We start from the raw sequence: 19221 nt of genomic DNA, 5'->3' as shown, positions 1-19221 counted from the left end.
GGGATTTTTCGGTAATATTTTAGGGATTTTTTGGGAATTTTTAGTGATTTTTTGGGACTTTTTGGAGGATTTTTAGTGAATTTTTTCAGATTTTTTTGGTACTTTTTAGGGAATTTTTTGGTGATTTTTTTGTGATTTTTTCGTGGGTTTTTTTTAGGATTTTTTTGGGTATTATTTGGGATTTTTTTGGGTATTATTTGGGATTTTTTGGGGATTTTTTGGTAATATTTTAGGGATTTTTTGGGGATTTTTTGGTAATATTTTAGGGATTTTTTGGGGGTTTTTTGGTAATATTTTAGGGATTTTTTGGGGATTTTTCGGTAATATTTTAGGGATTTTTTGGTAATATTTTAGGGATTTTTGGGGGATTTTTTGGTAATATTTTAGGGATTTTTTGGTAATATTTTAGGGATTTTTTGGGGATTTTTTGGTAATATTTTAGGGATTTTTTGGGGATTTTTTGGTAATATTTTAGGGATTTTTTGGGGGTTTTTTGGTAATATTTTAGGGATTTTTTGGGGATTTTTCGGTAATATTTTAGGGATTTTTTGGTAATATTTTAGGGATTTTTGGGGGATTTTTTGGTAATATTTTAGGGATTTTTTGGTAATATTTTAGGGATTTTTTGGGGATTTTTTGGTAATATTTTAGGGATTTTTTGGAGATTTTTTGGTAATATTTTAGGGATTTTTTGGAGATTTTTTGGTAATATTTTAGGGACTTTTGGGGATTTTTTGGTAATATTTTAGAGATTCTTTGGGAATTTTTAGTGATTTTTTGGGATTTTTTGGAGGATTTTTAGTGAATTTTTTCAGATTTTTTTGGTACTTTTTAGGGAATTTTTTTGGTGATTTTTTGGTGATTTTTTCGTGGGTTTTTTTTAGGATTTTTTTGGGTATTATTTGGGATTTTTTTGGGTATTATTTGGGATTTTTTTGGGTATTATTTGGGATTTTTTTGGGTATTATTTGGGATTTTTTGGTAATATTTTAGGGATTTTTTGGAGATTTTTTGGTAATATTTTAGGGATTTTTTGGGGATTTTTCGGTAATATTTCAGGGATTTTTTGGGAATTTTTAGGGATTTTTTGGGATTTTTTTGGAGGTTTTTTAGTGAATTTTTTCAGATTTTTTCAGGGGTTTTATTGGGAATTTTTTGCGTATTATGTGGGATTTTTTGGGGATTTTTCAGTAATATTTCAGGGATTTTTTGAGAATTTTTAGTGATTTTTTAGGATTTTTTTGAGGTTTTTTAGTGAATTTTTTCAGATATTTTTAGGGGTTTCATTGGGATTTTTTTGGGAATTATTTGGGATTTTTAAAGGATTTTTTGGTAATATTTTAGGGATTTTTTGGTAATATTTTAGGGATATTTTGAGGTATTTTTTGAGAATTTTTAGTGATTTTTTGGGTGATTTTTTGTGGTTTTTTGGAGGATTTTCTGGGTATTATTTGGGATTTTTTTGGGTATTATTTGGGATTTTTTGGTAATATTTTAGGGATTTTTTGGGGATTTTTTGGTAATATTTCAGGGATTTTTGGGGGATTTTTCGGTAATATTTTAGGGTTTTTTTGGGAATTTTTAGTGATTTTTCTTTATTTTTTGGAGGTTTTTTAGTGAATTTTTTCATATTTTTTTAGGGGTTTTATTGGGATTTTTCGGTAATATTTTAGGGATTTTTTGGGATATTTTTTGAGAATTTTTAGTGATTTTTTGGGATTTTTTGTGGTTTTTTTTTGAGGATTTTTCTGGGTATTATTTGGGATTTTTTTGCGTATTATATGGGATTTTTAAAGGACTTTTTGGCAATATTTTAGGGATTTTTTGGGGTATTTTTTGAGAATTTTTAGTGACTTTTTGGGATTTTTTTGAGAATTTTTAGTGATTTTTTTGAGGTCTTTTAGTGAATTTTTTCAGATATTTTAGGGGTTTCATTGGGATTTTTTAGTGAATTTTTTTGTGATTTTTTCCGATTTTTTTGGGGTTTTTTTTTTGATTTTTTGGGGGCTTTATTGGGATTTTTTGGGGGATTTATATGTAATGTTTTGAGAATTTATTGGGATTTTATTGGGATTTTTTAGCGATTTTTTTCAGATTTTTGGGGGATTTTAAAGTGATTTTTTGGTCATTTTTAGGGGTTTTGTTTTGGATTTTTAGGGATTTTTAATGTAATATTTTGAGGGTTTATTGGGATTTTTGGGGGGATTGATATGTAATATTTTGAGGGGTTTATTGGGATTTTTTTGGGGAATTTTGACATTTTTGGTGATTTTTAGGGATTTTTTTGGTGGTTTTTTAAGTGTTTTTTGGTGATTTTTAAGGGATTTTTCAGTGATATTTTAGGGATTTTTTGGTGATTTTTAAGGGATTTTTCGGTGATAATTTAGGGATTTTTTGGGGATTTTAAAGGATTTTTTGGTGATTTTTAGGGATTTTTTGAGATTCTTTTTTTTTATTTTTTGGTGATTTTATTGGGATTTTTTTAGGGATTTTTGGGTATTTTTTAGGGATTTCCTAGGTAATTCTTAATGCTTTTTTTGGGGATTCTAATGGATTTTTTTTGTGATTTTTCGGTGACTTTTAGGCTTTTTTTTGGGGGGACTTTCTGGTATTTTTTAGAGATTCTTTTAAGATTTTTTCAGGGATTTTTTTGGTGATATTTTGGTATTTTTTAGGGATTTTTAGAGATTTATTTGGTGATTTTTAGGGATTGTTTTAAGGTTTTTTAGATATTTTTAAAGACTCTTTAGGGATTTTTTGGGGACTTTTTAGGGGATTTTTTGAGGTTTATTTTTGGAATTTTAAGGGATTTTTTTTTGTTATTTTTTGCTATTTTTTGAGGTATTTTTGGGGGACATTTTTGGTGATTTTTTATATTTTTTTCCGAGTTTTTTGCGTTTTTTTTTCCGAATGATTTGTAATTTCTTTTGCGATTTCTTGGAACTTTTTATTTTTTGTGATTTTAACCAAAAAATGCTTTAATTGCTGTTTTTTGGGGGCATTTTTGGGTTTTTTTTGATCAGTTTTTAACTGAGAAGAAAAAATCTGAGAAAATGTGATGGAAATGGTTAAAAATTTAGGAAAAGAGCAGAAAATAAAAATAAAAAAGGAATTTGTGGGAAAAACCTGAAAATTTTAAAAAACTCCAAAAACAACAAAACTTTTTTTTTTCAATTTTTTTATTTTTTAATTTTTTTTTCCTCCCCCCCCCCCCCAGGGACCCTTTAAAATTTTTTTTTTTTTTTTTAATTTTTTTGGGGATTTTTTTTTCCTTTTTTGTTTTTTTTTTCCTTCCTCTCCCCCTCCCCCTCCTCCACTTCCAGCCCCTCCCCCACCCCCGGAAATTCCCGAATTCCCCCCAAAATTTTGGGTTTTTTTTTAAATTTTTAAATTTTTTTTTTTTAAATGTTTAAATTTTTTTTTTTTGTTTTTTTTTTCCTCCCCTCCCCCTCCCCCCGACGCCTTTTCCGGTTCCGGCTCCACCTGCAAAAAACAAACTGGGAATTTTTTTTGGGGGGGAAAAAATAAAAATTTGGGGTTTTTGGGGGTGGCCTGGGGTGGGGGAGGGGTGGGCGGGGCCCCTCCCCCCACCCCCAATTTTTTTTTGGGGGGGGATTTTTTTTTTGGGGGGAAAAAGGGAAATTTGGGGGTTTTTAATACGGGGAGTACCAGGAGGTGGCTCTGGATCGGCCCCTGCGGAGGAAAAAGGGAGAAAAATCAGAAAATTTTGGGAAAAAATGATAAAAACGTAGAAAAACACCCAAAACATCATCAAAATTTTCCAATTTTACCCCAAAATTAATGGGAGAACCTCAAATTGGAGGAAAAAATCAGAATTTTCAACGCAAAATCCACCTGGAGACCTCAACGCTCAGCTGGGAAAATTCACAAATTTCTCAAAAGAATAGCCACGAAATTGCTTCAAAAAAAACCCAAATTCCACAGAAATCAGCCCAAATCCCTTCTCAATAATGTCAATTCCCAAAAGCCCCAAAATCCCAGGAATTCACCCCAAAAAATTCACGTAAAGAACCCCAAAATCTCCCCTAAAAACCGCTAAAATTACGCAGAAAACGACTCTAAAAATGTCCCTGAAAAAGCCCCAAAATCGCTTCCAAAAACCCCAAATTGCACAGAAATGATCCCAAATCTCTTCCCAAGGACCTCAAATCCCAAAAAGACCCAAAATCCCAGGAATTCACCCCAAAAATGCCACATAAAAAACCCCAAAACTCACCTGAGAAATGGCAAAAATCAGCAGCGAAACCCAAAATTGCCTCTAAAAGCGGCCCCAAAACTGCCCCAAAAATCGCCTCAAAAAACCCCAAATTCCACAGAAATCACCCCAAACTCCTTCCCAATGATCTCAAATCCTGAAAAGCCCCAAAATCCCAGGAATTCACCCCAAAAAATTCACGTAAAGAACCCCAAAAACTCCCCTAAAAAACGCTGAAAGTTACGCAGAAAATGCCTCTAAAAACGGCCCCAAAAACGCCCCAAAATCGCATCAAAAAACCCCAAATTTCACAGAAATCACCCCAAATCCCATCCTAATAATCTCAAATCCCAAAAAGACCCAAAATCCCAGGAATTCACCCCAAAAATCCCACATGAAACCCCAAAACTCACCTGAGAAACGGCAGAAATCAGCAGCAAAACCCAAAACTGCCTCTAAAAACGGCCCCAAAACTGCCCCAAAATCGCTTCAAAAAACCCCAAATTCCACAGAAATCACCCCAAATCCCATCCCAATGGTCTCAAGTCCCAAAAAATACCAAAACCTGGGGATTTTACCCCAAAAAACTCACTTGGAAAACACCAAAAACTCACCTGAGACGCGCTAGAAATCCTGCGGAAAACGCAAAAAACGCCTCTAAAAATGTCCCCAAAAACGCCCCAAAATCGCTTCAAAAAACCCCAATTTCCTCAGAAATCACCCTAAATCCCATCCTAATAATCTCAAATCATAAAAATCCCCAAAATCCCAGGAATTCACCCCAAAAAAATTCAGTTAAAGAACCCCAAAAAAACCTCAAAAATCCATCCGGAACCCCAAAATTGCCTCTAAAAACGTCCCCAAAACTGCCCCAAAATCGCCTCAAAAAACCCCAAATTCCACAGAAATCACCCCAAACTCCTTCCCAATGATCTCAAATCCTGAAAAGACCCAAAATCTCAGGAACTCACCCCAAAAATCCCAGACAAAAAACCCCCAAAACTCACCTGAGGAACTGCAGAAATCAGCAGCGAAACCCCAAAACCGCCTCTAAAACCGGCCCCGAAACTCCCCCAAACTCGCCTCAAAAAACCCCAAATTCCACAGAAACGGCCCCAAACTCCTCCTCGATGACCTCAAGTGGCAGAAAGCGCCGAAATTGTGGGTTTTTGCCCCAAAGCTGACCTGTATCCCCGAGCGCGGGGCCGGGCGTAGCCGCTGTAGAAGCGCGAGCGGGCGGAGCCGTATCCCCCCCCCCGCCCCCGGAAGCGCCCCCGGGGGAAGCCGCGGTCGGTGCTGCTGATCCCGGGCCGGTTCGTCCTCTTGGGGATCACCTTTTGGGGCGAAAAAGGGAGAGTTTGGGAAAAAACGCAAAAAAAACGGGGAGAAACGGCGAAAAAACGGTGAAAATCGGTGGAAAAACGGCCAAAATCGGTGGAGGAACGGTGAAAATATGAAGGAAAATAAAGGAAATGAAGAGGGAAAATGAAGGGTTAAGTAAAGTTTGTTCTCTTGGGGATCACCTTTTGGGGCGAAAAAGGGAGAGTTTGGGAAAAAAAGCAAAAAATCCGGGGAGAAACGGCGAAAAAACGGCAAAAATCGGTGGAAAAATGGCAAAAATCGGTGGAGAAACAGCAAAGATACGAAAAAAATTGGGAAATAAGGAGGGAAAATAAAGGGTTAAATAAAGTTTGTGGTGTTGGGGGTCAGGTTTGGGGGAAAAAGTCAAATTTTGGGAAAAAAGGGAAAATTTTGGAGAAAAAAAGGCGAAATTTTGGTGAAAATCGGTGGAAAAACGGCGAAAATCGGTGGGAGAACGGGGAAGATATGAAGGAAAATGGGGAAATGAGGAGGGAAAATGAAGGGTTAAGTAAAGTTTGTGGTGTTGGGGGTCAGGTTTGGGGGGAAAAAGGGAAATTTTGGGAAAAAATGCAAAAAGTTTGGGGAGAAACGGCGAAAAAACGGCGAAAATCGGTGGAAAAATGGCGAAAATCAGTGGAAAAACGGCGAAAATAGGAAGGGAAATGGGACAGATATGAAGGAAAATAAAGGGTTAAATAAAGTTTGTCCTCTTGGGGATCACCTTTTGGGGCAAAAAAGGGAGAGTTTGGGAAAAAACGCAAAAAAAGCGGGGAGAAACGGTGAAAAAACGGCGAAAATCGGTGGAAAAATGGCGAAAATACGAAAGGAAATGGGACAGATATGAAGGAAAATAAAGGGTTAAATAAAGTTTGTCCTCTTGGGGATCACCTTTTGGGGCGAAAAAGGGAGAGTTTGGGAAAAAAAGCAAAAAAACCGGGGAGAAACGGTGAAAATTTGGTGAAAATCGGTGAAAAAATGGCAAAAATATGAAAGAAAATGGGGAAATATGAAGAAAAATAAAGAAATTAAAGGCTTAAATGAAGTTTGTGCTCTTGAGGATCGGGTTTGGGGAGAAAAAGGGAGAATTTGGGAAAAATGGTGAAAATTTGGGGAAAAAAGGTGAAAATTTAGGGAAAATTGGTAAAAAAATGGAGAAAATCCGGTTAAAAATGGGGAAAATCCGAAGAAAATGGGAAAATCAGAAAACGGGAAAAATGCACAAAAATCAGGGAAAAATAGGGAAAAAAATCACCCAAAAAAATTGGGAAATTTGAAAAAAATATGGGGAAAAATCAGGAAAAAACTCTGAGAAAATCAGGGGAAAATGGGGGAAAATAAGGAGAGAAAAAAAAGGAGGAAAATTTGAAAAAAAAATGGGGAAAAATCAGGGAAAAAAACGGGGGAAAATCAGGAAAAATTGGGAGCGATCTGGGGAAAGGAAAAAAGGGAAAAAGCAGAAAAATGGGGGAAAAGGGAAAAAAATCAGAGAAAAAATGGGGGGGAATTTAGAATAAAATGGGGAAAATAAAGGAAAAAGGCGGGAAAAACCTGAATAAAATCAGAATAAAATGGGAAAAAAAAAACAGAAAAAAATGGGAAAAAGTAGTTAAAAATCAGGGAACAAAATGGGGAAAGTTGGGGAAAAATGAGGGAAAAATTGAGGAAAAAAAGGGGAAAGATCAGGAAAAAAATTAGGGAAAAACTATGAAAAAATAGGAATAAAAACCAGGAAAAAACTCAGAAAAAATTGCAAAAAAAAGGGAAAAATGAGACAAAAATCAGAAAAAAATCAGGAAAAAATGGAAAAAAATCAGAGAAAAAATGGGGGAGAATTTAAAATAAAATGGGGAAAATTAAGGAAAAATTCAGGAAAAAATGGAGAAAAATCTGAAAACAATCAGAATAAAATGGGAAAAAAAACAGAAAAAAAAAGGGAAAAAGTAGTTAAAAATCAGGGAACAAAATGGGGAAAGTTGGGGAAAAATGAGGGAAAAATTGAGGAAAAATTGGGGAAAAAAAGGGGAAAGATCAGGAAAAAAAATTAGGGAAAAACTATGAAAAAATAGGAATAAAATCAGGAAAAATGGGAAAAAAAATCAGGAAAAAATAAAAAAAAAAAAAAAAGGAGAAAAATGAGAAAAAACTCAGAAAAAATTGAAAAAAAAAAAAAGGGAAAAATCAGGAAAAAATCAGAAAAAAATGAGAAAAAGATCAGGAATAATTCGGGAAACAATCAGGAAAAATCAGAAAAAAATCAGGAATAATTCAGGAAAAAATCAGGAAAATTCAGGAAAAAAAATCAGAAAAATATCAGAAATAATTTGGGGAAAAAATCAGAAAAAATCAGGAAAAAAATCAGGAAAAAATCAGGAAAAAATCCAAAAAAAAAGAGGAAAAAAGGGGAAAAATCAGGGGAAAAAGGGGGGAAATCAGGGCGAGGTTGGGAATTTGGGGGAAATGTGGGAATTTTGTGAATTTTGGGGGAATTTGGGGGAATTTGGGATTTGTGACCTTGATCTGGCGGCCTCTGAAGAGCGACTCGTCCAGAGCCATCGACGTCCGCACCGACTCCTTGTCCGAGAACTCGATGTAGGCAAAGCTGGGAAAAAATAAAATTAATTTAAAATAAAGCAAAAAAATAACATGAAATTAATTCTAAAATAACTAAAAAAAAACAGCTCGAAAGTAACACAAAAATCGGCCCAAAAATGGGAAAAATCGGCCCAGAAATCGCCCAAAATTCAAGGAAAAATCGGCACAAAATTCAAATAAAAAGTTAAATAAAATCAGCGAAAATACCAGAAATATTGGCCCAAAAATCAGCATAAAAATGAGATAAATCAGCCCAAAAAAAGGCCAGAAAAAAGGCAAAAAATCAGTGCAAAAATGGGATAAAAAATCAGAATAAAAACAGGGAAAATCAGCCCAAAGGTCAGCATAAAAATGGGGAAATTCAGCCCAAAAATCAGCGTAAAAATGGGGAAATTCAGCCCAAAATTCAGATAATTCAGCCCAAAGGAGCTCTTTGTCTGAGAACTCGATGTAGGCAAAACTGGGGAAAAATGGGAAAAAAACCCAAAATTAATTTAAAATAAAGCAAAAAAATAACATCAAATCAACTCTAAAATAACTCAAAAATCAGCCTGAAAATAACACAAAAATCGGCCCAAAAATGGGAAAAATCGGCCCAGAAATCGCCCAAAATTCAAGCAAAAATCAGCACAAAATTCAAATAAAAAGTTAAATAAAATCAGCGAAAATAACAGAAATAGTGGCCCAAAAATCAGCGTAAAAATGAAATAAATCAGCCCAAAAATCGCCCAATAAATCCCCCCAAAAAAGGCCGGAAAAAAGACAAAAAGTCAGTGCAAAAATGGGATAAAAAATCAGAGTAAAAACAGAGAAAATCAGCCCAAAAATCAGCGTAAAAATGGGGAAATTCAGCCCAAAAATCACCTAAAAATCAGCATAAAAATGGGGAAATTCAGCCCAAAAATCACCCAAAAATCAGCATAAAAATGGGGAAATTCAGCCCAAAAATCACCCAAAAATCAGCTCTAAAATCAGGCAGAAATAACAAAAAAATCACCCAAAAGTAACACAAAATCGGCCCAAAATTAACAAAAAAATCAACCCAAAAATCAACCCCAAAATTCAGATCTTTCAGCCCAAAGGGGCTCGAAATAAACCCAAAATCGGCCAAATTCAGCCCAAAAATCCACAGAAAATCAGCCCAAACTCAGCCAGGAATGACCCAGAAAGCTGCAAAAAAATCGGCTCAAAAATGGGGAAAATGGGCCCAAAAATCGCCCAAAAATCGGAATAAAAATGGGGAAATTCAGCCCAAAAATCGGAATAAAAATGGGAAAATTCAGCCCAAAAATTTGCATTAAAATGGGGAAATTCAGCCCAAAAATCGGAATAAAAACGGGGAAATTCAGCCCAAAAATCGGAATAAAAATGGGAAAATTCAGCCCAAAAATCGGCATAAAAATGGGAAAATTCAGCCCAAAAATCGGAATAAAAACGGGGAAATTCAGCCCAAAAATTGGAATAAAAATGGAGAAATTCAGCCCAAAAATCGGAATAAAAATGGAGAAATTCAGCCCAAAAATCAGAATAAAAATGGGGAAATTCGGCCCAAAAATCGGAATAAAAATGGGGAAATTCAGCCCAAAAATCAGAATAAAAATGGGAAAATTCAGCCCAAAAATTGGAATAAAAACGGGGAAATTCAGCCCAAAAATCGGAATAAAAACGGGGAAATTCAGCCCAAAAATCAGAATAAAAATGGGGAAATTCAGCCCAAAAATCGGCATAAAAATGGGAAAATTCAGCCCAAAAATCAGAATAAAAATGGGGAAATTCAGCCCAAAAATTGGAATAAAAACGGGGAAATTCAGCCCAAAAATTTGCATTAAAATGGGGAAATTTAGCCCAAAAATCAGAATAAAAATGGGGAAATTCAGCCCAAAAATCAGCATAAAAATGGGGAAATTCAGCCCAAAAATCAGAATAAAAATGGGGAAATTCAGCCCAAAAATCAGCATAAAAATGGGGAAATTCAGCCCAAAAATCGGAATAAAAATGGGGAAATTCGGCCCAAAAATTGGAATAAAAATGGGGAAATTCAGCCCAAAAATCAGAATAAAAATGGGGAAATTCAGCCCAAAAATCAGAATAAAAATGGGGAAATTCAGCCCAAAAATCAGAATAAAAATGGGGAAATTCAGCCCAAAAATCAGAATAAAAATGGGGAAATTCGGCCCAAAAATCGGAATAAAAATGGGGAAATTCGGCCCAAAAATCGGAATAAAAATGGGGAAATTTGGCCCAAAAATCGGAATAAAAATGGGGAAATTCAGCCCAAAAATCAGAATAAAAATGGGGAAATTCAGCCCAAAAATCAGAATAAAAATGGGGAAATTCGGCCCAAAAATCGGAATAAAAATGGAGAAATTCGGCCCAAAAATCGGAATAAAAATGGGGAAATTCGGCCCAAAAATCGGAATAAAAATGGGGAAATTTGGCCCAAAAATCGGAATAAAAATGGGGAAATTCAGCCCAAAAATCAGCTGAAAAATAACATAAAATTGACCCAAATTCAGCCAAAATTCAATAAAAAATTCAGATAAAATCAGCCTAAAAAAACACAAAAAAATCACCTAAAACAGCACAAAAATTGGCACAAAAATGGGAGGAATCAGCCCAAAATAAACACAATTTTTGGTGATTTTTGGGTGATTTTTGAGTGAATTTTTGGGATTTATTTGGTGAATTTTGGGCGAATCTTGGGCGATTTTTTGGGATTTATTTGGTGAATTTTGGGTGAATTTCTGGGATTTATTTGGTGAATTTTTGGGATTTATTTGGTGATTTTGGTCAATTTTGGGTGAATTTTTGGGATTTATTTGGTGAATTTTGGGTGAATTCTTGGGGTTTATTTGGTGAATTTTGGGTGAATTTTAGGGAAATTTTTGGGATTTATTTGGTGAATTTTGGGTGAATTTTGGGCGAATTTTTGGGATTTATTTTGTGAATTTTGGGTGATTTTTAAAGATTTTTTGGTGTAAATTTTGGGTAAATTTTGGGCTGATTTTGGCCAATTTTGGTTCAATTTTGGTGTAAAATTTGGGATTTTTTGGGGTGAATTTTGCATAAATTTTGACTAAACTGTGGGTAAATTTCTGGATAAATTCAGGGATAATTTGACGGGAATTTCAGGTGAATTTTGGGGAAAATTTTGGGTGAATCTCGAAATTTTTTGGGCTGAAATTTGTGTGAAATTCAGTTGAATTTTAGGTAAATTTAGGGTGAATTTTGAATTATTTTTGGATGAAATTGGAGCTAATTTTGAAATAAATTTTAGAATGCTTTGAATTAATTTCTGGTGATTTTTGGGCAAATTTTTGTTGGTTTTTCTTTTGAATTTTTGGGGATTTTTGGGGTAAATTTTGGGTGAACCTCGAGATTTTTTGGGCTGAAATTTGTGTGAAATTCAGGTGAATTTTAGGTAAATTTGGGCTGAATTTTGAATTATTTTTGGATGAATTTGGAGCCAATTTTGAAATAAATTTTGGAGCATTTCCAGTAAATTTCTGGTGATTTTTGAGCAAATTTTTGTTGATTTTGGTTGATTTTTATTTTGAAATTTTGGGGATTTTTGGGGTAAATTTTGGGTGAAGCTCGAGATTTTTTGGGCTGAAATTTGTGTGAAATTCAGGTGAATTTGGGCTGAATTTTGAATTATTTTTGGCTGAATTTGGCCCCAATTTTGAAACAAATTTTAGAATATTTCCAGTACATTTCTGGTGATTTTTGGGCAAATTTTTGTTGATTTTTTTTTTTAATTTTTGGGGTAAATTTTGGGTGAACCTCGAGACTTTTTAGGCTGAAATTTGTGTGAAATTCAGATGAATTTGAGGTAAATTTGAGGTAAATTTTGAATTATTTTTGGATGAATTTGGAGCCAATTTTGAAATAAATTTTGGAGCATTTCCAGTAAATTTCTGGTGATTTTTGAGCAAATTTTTGTTGATTTTCCTTTTGAATTTTTGGGGATTTTTGGGGTAAATTTTGGGTGAACCTCGAAATTTTTTGGGCTGAAATTTGTGTGAAATTCAGAAGAATTTTAGATAAATTTGGGGTGAATTTTGAATTATTTTTGGCTGAATTTGGAGCCAATTCTAAAATAAATTTTAGAATGTTTTGAGAAAATTTCTGGTGATTCTTGGGCAAATTTTTGTTGATTTTTGTTGATTTTTATTTTGAATTTTTGTGGATTTTTGGGCTATTTTGGCCAAATTTTGGCCTTTTTTGACGGGGTTTTTTTTGTGCGCCAGCCCAGCAAGGAAAGCACAGCTGAGCCACGCCCCTCATTAGCATAAATTAGCATAAATTAAGCTAATTACCCCTTGGGGTGGCCGCTGTACTTGTCGCACAGGATGGTGACGCGGTTGACGGAGCCGCAGCCGTGGAAATGCGCCTCCAGCTCCTCGGCCGTGGCCCCGTAATCCACCTGAAAAACACCAAAAAAATTCAATTTTATAATTTTATAACCTCAAAAAACCTCGGGAAATATTCAGGGAAGGTTGGGGAATATTCAGGAATTTTTTGGGATTTTTTTCGGGATTTTTTCGGCGTTTTTTGAGGATTTTTCGCCCTTTTTTCCCCTAAAAATTCTCATTTTTCACCCCCCAAAAAAATCCCATTTTTCTTTCTAAATTTCCCCCTGTTCCACCCAAAAATTTTCGCAGTTTCCCTGGATTTTTTGGAAAATTCTCGGAATTTTTCCAGAATTTTTTGAGGATTTTTCGCCTTTATTTCCCCCTAAAAATTCCCATTTTTCACCCTAAAAATCCCCAATTTTCCCTCTAAAATTTCCCATTTTCCCTCCAGTACTTTTAGAAATTTTCCTGGATTTTTTCCAGAATTTTTGGGAATTTTTGGACAGTTTTGGAGGATTTTTCGCCCTTTTTCCCCCTAAAAATTCTCATTTTTCACCCTAAAAATTCCCAATTTTCTCTCTAAATTTCCCCATTTTTCCTTCTAAAACTTTTAGAAGTTTTCCTGGATTTTTGGGCAATTTTTGGATTTTTTTTTCTGAATTTTTTGGCTTTCTTTGAGGATTTTTTGCCATTTTTTTCCCAAAATTTTCCCCATTTTTCACCCCAAAATTTCCCATTTTTCCTTCGATATTTTAAAGAATTTTCCTGGGTTTTTGGTGGGGTTTTTTGGGTTTCTTTTGGCATTTTTTGCCACTTTTTCCCTTCTCCAAATTCCCATTTTTCACCCTAAAAATTCCTAATTTTCCCTTCAATATTTTTAGGAATTTTCCTGGATTTTTGGGAATTTTTTTTTACACATTTTGAGGATTTTTTGGCCACTTTCTCTCCTCAAAATTCCTGTTTTTCCCCCCCAAAAAATTCCCAATTTTTGTTTTCCCAAAATCCCCAATTTTCCCCCAAATTTCCCAATTTGTTCTCCTAAATTTCTCCAAATTCCTCATTTCCCCTCCAAATTTTTTTAATTTCTGCCCAAAATTCCACTTAAAATTCTTTTTCTCTTCTCCCTCCCAAAAATCCCCGAAATTCCCCAAATTTCCCTCAAAAATCCCCCAAAATTCTCAATTTTCCCTCCCAAATTTCCCTTGAAAAAAATCCCAATTTTTCCCTCAAAAACGCCCTAAAAATCGCCCCAAAATTCTCATTTTACCCCTAAAATTCCAATTTCTCTCCCCAAATTTCCACCTAAAATTCTCCTTATTCTCCTCTCCCTCCCAAAAATCCCTGAAATTCCCCAAATTTCCCTCAAAAAATCCCCCAAAATTCTCAATTTCCCCTCCCAAATTTCTCCATTTTTTTCTCAGAAATCCCAAATTTCCCTCGAAAAAAAATCCCAATTTTTCCCTCAAAAACGCCCTAAAAATTGCCCCAAAATTCTCCTTTTTCCCCTAAAATTCCAATTTCTCTCCCCAAATTTTCCCCTTTTCCACCAGAATTCCCAAATTTCGGGGATTTTGGGTAAATTTTGGGTAAATTTTGGTGAATTTTGGTGAAATTTGGATTTTACGTTGCCCACGTAGATGGAGCGAGCGTCGGCCTCCATCTTCTCCTCCAGGGACATGATCACCGGGCCGGCTGCAAAAACACAAAATTTTGGGGTAAATTCCGGGAATTTTGGGAAAATTTGGGATTTTGGGCAAAAATTGGGGGAATTTGAGAAAAGTTTGAGAGATTTTGCGCAAAAATTTGGAGATTTTGGCGGCAAAAATTGGAATTTTTTCGAATTTTTGGGCGTTTTTCTTTGGATTTTTTTGAGTTTTCTTTCTCGGGGTATCAAGAAAATTTTGGGGAGAATTTCTGGGATTTTGGGAAAATTGGAAATTTATGGAAAAAATTCGGGGAATTTGGGAAAGATTTGGGGGATTTTGCACAAAAATTGGGGAATTTTTGAGGAAAAAATTGGATTTTTTTCTAATTTTTGGGCGTTTTTATTTGGATTTTTTGGGTTTTCTTTCTCAGGGTATCGGGAAAATTTTGGGGAGAATTTTTGGGATTTTGGGAAAAAATTGGGGAAATTTGGGAAAAGTTTGGGGGATTTTGGGGTGAATTTTCTGGGATTTGAGGAGAATTTGGGGAAGAATTTTGGTGATTTTGGGGTGAAGTTTGGGGGAATGTTTTGGGGAATTTTGGGGGCAATTTTGGGCTGAATTTTGGCCATTTTTAGGATGGCTTTGGGGGGATTCTGGGTGTAATTTTGGGGTGAATTTGGGGGATTTTGGGCTGAATTTTCTGGGATTTTGAGGAGAATTTGGGGGAGAATTTTGGAGATTTTAGGGTTTAACTTTGGGTGATTTTGGGGTGAAATTTGGGGGAATTTTGGGGACATTTTTGGGCTGAATTTTGGCCATTTTTAGGATGGCTTTTGGGGGATTTTGGGGGTAATTTTGGGCTGAATTTGGGGGATTTTGGGCTGAATTTTCATGGATTTTGAGGAGAATTTGGGGAAGAATTTTGGTGATTTTGGGGTGAAGTTTGGGGGAATTTTTTGGGGAATTTTGGGGGCAATTTTGGGCTGAATTTTGGCCATTTTTAGGATGGCTTTGGGGGGTAATTTTGGGGTGAATTTGGGGAATTTTGGGGTGAATTTTCTGGGATTTGAGGAGAATTTGGGGGAGAATTTTGGTGATTTTGGGGTGAAATTTGGGGGAATTTTTGGGGAATTTCGGGGCAATTTTGGGTTGAATTTTGGCCATTTTTAGGATGGCTTTGGGGGGATTCTGGGGGTAATTTTGGGGGATTTTGGGGTGAATTTTCTGGGATTTTGAGGAGAATTTGGGGAAGAATTTTGGTGATTTTGGGGTGAAGTTTGGGGGAATTTTTTGGGGAATTTTGGGGGCAATTTTGGGCTGAATTTTGGCCATTTTTAGGATGGCTTTGGGGGGTAATTTTGGGGTGAATTTGGGGAATTTTGGGGCGAATTTTCTGGGATTTTGAGGAGAATTTGGGGAAGAATTTTGGTGATTTTGGGGTGAAGTTTGGGGGAATGTTTTGGGGAATTTTGGGGGCAATTTTGGGCTGAATTTTGGCCATTTTTAGGATGGCTTTGGGGGGATTCTGGGTGTAATTTTGGGGTGAATTTGGGGGATTTTGGGCTGAATTTTCTGGGATTTTGAGGAGAATTTGGGGGAGAATTTTGGAGATTTTAGGGTTTAACTTTGGGTGATTTTGGGGTGAAATTTGGGGGAATTTTGGGGACATTTTTGGGCTGAATTTTGGCCATTTTTAGGATGGCTTTTGGGGGATTTTGGGGGTAATTTTGGGCTGAATTTGGGGGATTTTGGGCTGAATTTTCATGGATTTTGAGGAGAATTTGGGGAAGAATTTTGGTGATTTTGGGGTGAAGTTTGGGGGAATGTTTTGGGGAATTTTGGGGGCAATTTTGGGCTGAATTTTGGCCATTTTTAGGATGGCTTTTGAGGGATTTTGGGGGTAGTTTTGGGGTGAATTTGGGGTGAATTTTCTGGGATTTTGAGGAGAATTTTGGAGACTTTAGGGTTTTACTTTGGGGTGATTTTAGGGTGAAATTTGGGGCAATTTTTGGGGGAATTTTGGGTTGAATTTTGGCCATTTTTAGGATGGCTTTTGGGGGATTCTGGGGGTAATTTTGGGGCGAATTTGGGGGGTTTTGGGCCCTCACCATTGCCCGGGGGGGGGCTCATGTTCATCTGTTTCTCCACCTCGTTCTGCAGCTCCTTCAGCTTCTCGGCCTCCTCCTCCATCTCCCGCACCCGGGCCTTGATGGCCTCCAGCTCCTGCAGCAAAAAAAAAACCCAAAAAAACCCCAAAATTACACCAGAAATCCACCTGGGAACCTCAAAATCCCGAAAAAGAAAAAATAAACCTGAAAAAAATCCACCCAGGAACCGAAATACCCCCCAAAAAATCCACCCAGGAATGCCAGAAAAGCAAAACAAAAAAAAAAAAAAAAATCAATTTAAAGCATCACAAAAGTCAAGCAAAACCTGAAAAATTCCACTTGGGAATTCCAGAAAACCAATTGGGAACCAAAGAAAACAAATAAAAAAAAAAACCTAAAAAAAAAAAAAAAACAATTGGGAACACTTAAAATTCCCCCCACAAAAAAAACCCCAAATCCTCCTAAAAAGCCAAAAAAAAAAAAAAAAAAAAAAAAAAAAAAAATTAAAAAATTCAAACATCCCAAAAATTCAACGTGGGAACCACAAATCCCCACTTTTCCCCTCAAATCCCACTTTTCTCCCTTTAAATTCCCCCTTTTATCATTGAATTCCCACTTTTATCCCCCAATTTCAAATCTTATCTGTCAAATTTCCACTTTCCCCTCACAAATTCCCGTTTTCCCCTCAAATTCCCATTTTTTCCCCTCAAATCCTCCTTTTATCCCTTAAATTCCCACTTTTTTTCCCTCGCAGCCCCTTTTCCTTACAAATTCTCCCATTTTTCCCTGAAATTCCCTCATTTACCTTTAATTTCCACCTTTTGTCCCTCAAATTCTCCCTTTGGTCCTCCAAACTCTCACTTTTACCCTTCAAAATTCAACTTTTCCCCCTCAAATTCCCATTTTTTACGCCTCAAATGCCCCCAATAACCCCTCAAACTCCTCCTTTTCTTTTAAATTCTGACTTTTTATTCTTAAATTCCCACTTTCATTTTTGCATTCCCCCAAATTCCCGCATTTATCCCTCAAATTCTCACTTTTGTCCCTTCAAATTCCCACTTTTACCCAGCAAATTGCCCATTTTCCCTCCAAATTCGCACTTTCATGCCCTCAAATCCCCCCTTTTATTCCCTCGAATTTCCCACTTTTATTCCCTGAAATCCTCATTTTTTCCCTTTTCCCACCAAATTCCCGCTTTTATCCCCTCAAATTCCCATTTTTAATCCTCCAATTTCAAATTTCCCCCTCAAATCATCATTTTATCCCTCCAAGTCAAACTTTTACCCCTCAAATTCTCCCCTCTGTCTCCTAAATTCCCACTTTTATCTTTGAATTCCCATTTTCATGCACCAATCCCCATTTTCCCCTTAATTTCCCCCCCTTTCCCCTCAAATTCCCACTTTTATTCTCTCAAACCCCATTTTACCCCCTCCAATTCCGCTTTTTTCCCCTTTTCCCCTCAACTCTCCCTTTCATCCCTCAAATCCCCCCATTTTACCCCTCGAATCCCAACTTTTATCCAATCAAATCCCCCATTTTCCCCTTTTCTCACCCTTTCCCCCTCAAACCCCTCTTTTATCCCTCAAATCTCCCCAATTTTCCCCTCAAGTTCCAATTTTATCCCTCAAATTTCTCCTTTTCCCCCTAAATCCCCGCTTTTCCCCTACAATCCCCCCCTTTTCCCTCAAATTCCCATTTTTATCCCTCAAAGTTCCCCTTTTCTCCTCAAATCTCCCTTTTACTCCTCAAACCCCCCTTTATCCCTCCAATGGCCCCATTGCCCCTCAAATTCCCATTTTTACCCGATAAAATCCCCCATTTCCGCCTTTTCCCACCCTTTTCCCCTCAACCCTCCCTTTTATCCCTCAAATTCCCATTTTTATCTCTCAAATTTCCCCTTTTCCCCTATATTCCCCCTTTTCCCCTCAACCCCCCCCTTTTATCCCTCAAACCTCCCCAATTTTCCCCTCGAATTTCTCTTTTTTCCCCCATTTTTTCCCCTTTCCCCTCGCTCCCCTCACGTTTTCCCGCCCTTTTTTTCCCGCCGTTCCCGCCCCCCCCCCCCCCGCCAGTCCCGTCCCTCACTCACCGGGTCCTCAATGGCGGCTTCTCCCGCCTCCCCTTCCCCCAGCCCCGCTTCCTCCTCCAGCTCCTCGCCCGCGGCTTCGTGAGGCGGCCCCGGCGCTGAGGCGGCGGCGGCGGCGGCGGCGGCGGCAGCGGCGGCGGCTCCGGCCCCGGCCCCGCTTCCCCCCGCCGCCCCTCCCGACCCTCCCCCGGCCCCTCCGCGGCCGCTCCCGCCCCGGCCCCGGCTCCCCCCTTCGCCCAGCGCCGCCTCCTCCGGCCCCGCCGCCGCCCCCAGGCCGTTGCCGTAAGGCGGGGAAGGGTCCCCGGCTCCTCCGGGACCCCCCGGGCCCGCCCCGGTTCCGGCCGCGGCTCCTCCGGCAGCCGCCGCCATGGCCGCCATGGCCGCCCGCCCGCACCGTGAGGGCCCGTGAGGGGGCGGCCAATTAAAAAGCGCCGTGAGGCTTCGTGGGCGGAACAAGGCTAAAATAACCAATCAACATCTACCCAGTTTGACTGACAGATAGAATCACGAATAAAAACGCCGCTTCGTAGAGAAGCGCTGTCCAATCGGATTAAAGTTGGGCGTAACAAAGAGAGCAAAAGCCAATAGAAACAGCGGAGCAGCGGGAGGCGGGAAGAGCGGTAGCCAATGGCAGTGCAAGGAAGCCGCAAAGCGTCAGCTAACCGCGATAGGAGGGGGGCGTGGCTTAATAGCAGTTAGCCAATAGGAACGAGTAATGCAGCGTAATGGGCGGGGTTAAAATGTGACAACAATTCGACAGGCTCCTGAGGGCGGAAGTGGGTTAAAGCTTCAGCCAATCAGCAACGATGGGCGGAGGTTAAGGCGGAACTGACCAATCAGAAGGCGCAGAGGGCGG

At 37.7% G+C, this 19221-nt stretch overlaps 1 protein-coding gene across 1 annotated transcript; it reads right to left on the bottom strand.

The window, feature by feature from the left end:
* Window positions 1-3461: 3461 nt before the first annotated feature.
* PABPN1 (poly(A) binding protein nuclear 1) lies at window positions 3462-18511 on the bottom strand. Its single transcript, XM_058823213.1, has 7 exons — window positions 18369-18511; window positions 16280-16394; window positions 14150-14217; window positions 12490-12596; window positions 8090-8177; window positions 5402-5550; window positions 3462-3693 (listed from the first exon to the last, which is right to left on the bottom strand). The coding sequence occupies exons 2-7, from the start codon at window positions 16359-16361 to the stop codon at window positions 3654-3656; spliced, it is 534 nt and encodes a 177-aa protein (XP_058679196.1). The 5' UTR covers window positions 16362-16394; window positions 18369-18511; the 3' UTR covers window positions 3462-3653.
* Window positions 18512-19221: the final 710 nt, after the last annotated feature.

This window comes from Ammospiza caudacuta, chromosome 39 (assembly GCF_027887145.1).
Source record: "Ammospiza caudacuta isolate bAmmCau1 chromosome 39, bAmmCau1.pri, whole genome shotgun sequence".
In the NCBI taxonomy this organism is placed as follows: Eukaryota; Metazoa; Chordata; class Aves; order Passeriformes; family Passerellidae; genus Ammospiza; species Ammospiza caudacuta.
This window is presented reverse-complemented; position numbering and strand designations above follow the sequence as displayed.

Bases quoted from the DNA above. Each gene is read 5' to 3' on its own strand.
- PABPN1 (XM_058823213.1), bottom strand. From the start codon at position 16,361: ATGGAGGAGGAGGCCGAGAAGCTGAAGGAGCTGCAGAACGAGGTGGAG. The intron at 8,178-12,489 runs GTAATTAGCTTA...ATTTTTTCCCAG, and splicing joins TACAGCGGCCACCCCAAGGG to CTTTGCCTACATCGAGTTCT. The intron at 3,694-5,401 runs GTCAGCTTTGGG...TTTCCTCCGCAG, and splicing joins CCCCGCGCTCGGGGATACAG to GGGCCGATCCAGAGCCACCT.